This window comes from Penaeus monodon, chromosome 28 (assembly GCF_015228065.2).
Source record: "Penaeus monodon isolate SGIC_2016 chromosome 28, NSTDA_Pmon_1, whole genome shotgun sequence".
In the NCBI taxonomy this organism is placed as follows: domain Eukaryota; kingdom Metazoa; phylum Arthropoda; class Malacostraca; order Decapoda; family Penaeidae; genus Penaeus; species Penaeus monodon.
Window position 1 is genome coordinate 1,126,456 of NC_051413.1, and position 1,439 is coordinate 1,127,894.

A 1,439-nucleotide genomic window follows, 5' to 3' on the forward strand; every position below is an offset into this window, starting at 1 on the left:
AATGCCCCCTTTAAAAAAAATCCAGTCTGGCATTACCATTCTCATTATCTTAAGATTTGACTGACTGATCATCTAGAACTAGATGCTCATTGAAGAATCCTATGAAAACCCTGATTTGTACTGTATGGATAATTGGAACATTTCCTTCCAAAGGGTCCAATGCAGCCGAAAATGGCCCAGCAGGGGAAGCAGCCTCAAGGCAGAGAGGCCCTGCTCAAGTCCTACAACAAGAGGTTAAAGGATGATGTCAAGTCCATTCTTGACAACTTTATGGGTACGATATTTTTCTTCTTTGTTTTATCATTACTGTTGTTACCAAAGACCTGTTTTTATTTATTGTAGTATGGTGGTCATGTTTGAAATATAGTTAATTGTAATTACAGACTACAGTAAAACTTGACAAGCTAAATGAGTTAGGTGTAAGTGTCCTGAGGGAATTGACTGCAGTTACACATGTTATTACCAGAATGTACTCATGAGTGAAACTGCAGTAGATTTAATTTCCTCATACATTTTCCCCATAAAATAGTAAGAAAATGGTAAGTTTGCTCATGGATCTCTTTTTATCTACAGAGATTCATTTTCAGAACAGCTCTGAAGTTGTTCCCCACTGGTAGGGAATAGAAACATCATGTTAATGCCATTTATTATTATGATTTAAAGGAGGGGCATATCATGAAAAGAAAAAGGATTAATAAAACCGATATAAAATATTAATATATTCAAGTATTATTGTAAAGAAGAAAAAAATGAGGAAAGTCAGGCTCTTCCATTTTCTTCTCTCCACTTACTTGTATTTCTTCAGCTGTTAATTGTAACTTAATTTCCAGAAATTGTCAAGCTTGGTGTGGTTGAAGATGAGAGTCAGGTTAATAGGATGACACAGGTGGAGGAAATTCACTTCCAGATGCAGGTTCGGTCATCTAACATGGTAAGTGTATCCAAGGGGAAAATTCAGTCATGGGCTGTTACTGAAGAAACAGAATTGGTATTATAGGAGTTGCTTGAATTATTATTGGTTGCCTGTGTGATGTGCAGCTCTTATTCAATGAAAAATGAATAAATTAATAGGCTAAAAAAAAAAAAGAGTAGAAAATACCAAGCTAAACATGTTTTAACCCAAGAAGGTCATAATTTCCTTTACAAAGTGCTTGGTTGATTTTCTCTCAATGCTACACACTCATGATTACAAAATCAGATTTTCCAATCTCTAAAATGAGTCAGTTTTTAACAATATGGAATCATTTCTCTATAATTACACTTGGACTTTTTCCTGTTTTCTCTCACAAAATGAGATTTTCCTAAACATCCAAAACAAGTTTTAACAATAAAGGGTTTGTTTTTCTGTATTGGCTTTTATTTTAGTTTTGATTGCAGTAAGTGTACTCATATGTAAAATGAACTACTTTTGGAAAGTGAGTTGAGTCTTTCTGATTCTT

At 34.1% G+C, this 1,439-nt stretch overlaps 1 protein-coding gene across 1 annotated transcript in view; it reads left to right on the top strand.

The window, feature by feature from the left end:
* LOC119591261 (mediator of RNA polymerase II transcription subunit 22-like) overlaps window positions 1-1,439 on the top strand; it is a 5,626-nt gene that overhangs the window by 2,120 nt on the left and 2,067 nt on the right. The window contains exons 2-3 of the mRNA XM_037939977.1: window positions 154-274; window positions 831-931. Coding sequence (XP_037795905.1) covers window positions 160-274; window positions 831-931 — 216 coding nt within the window. The 5' untranslated portion in view covers window positions 154-159. The remainder of the gene's footprint in view (window positions 1-153; window positions 275-830; window positions 932-1,439) is intronic.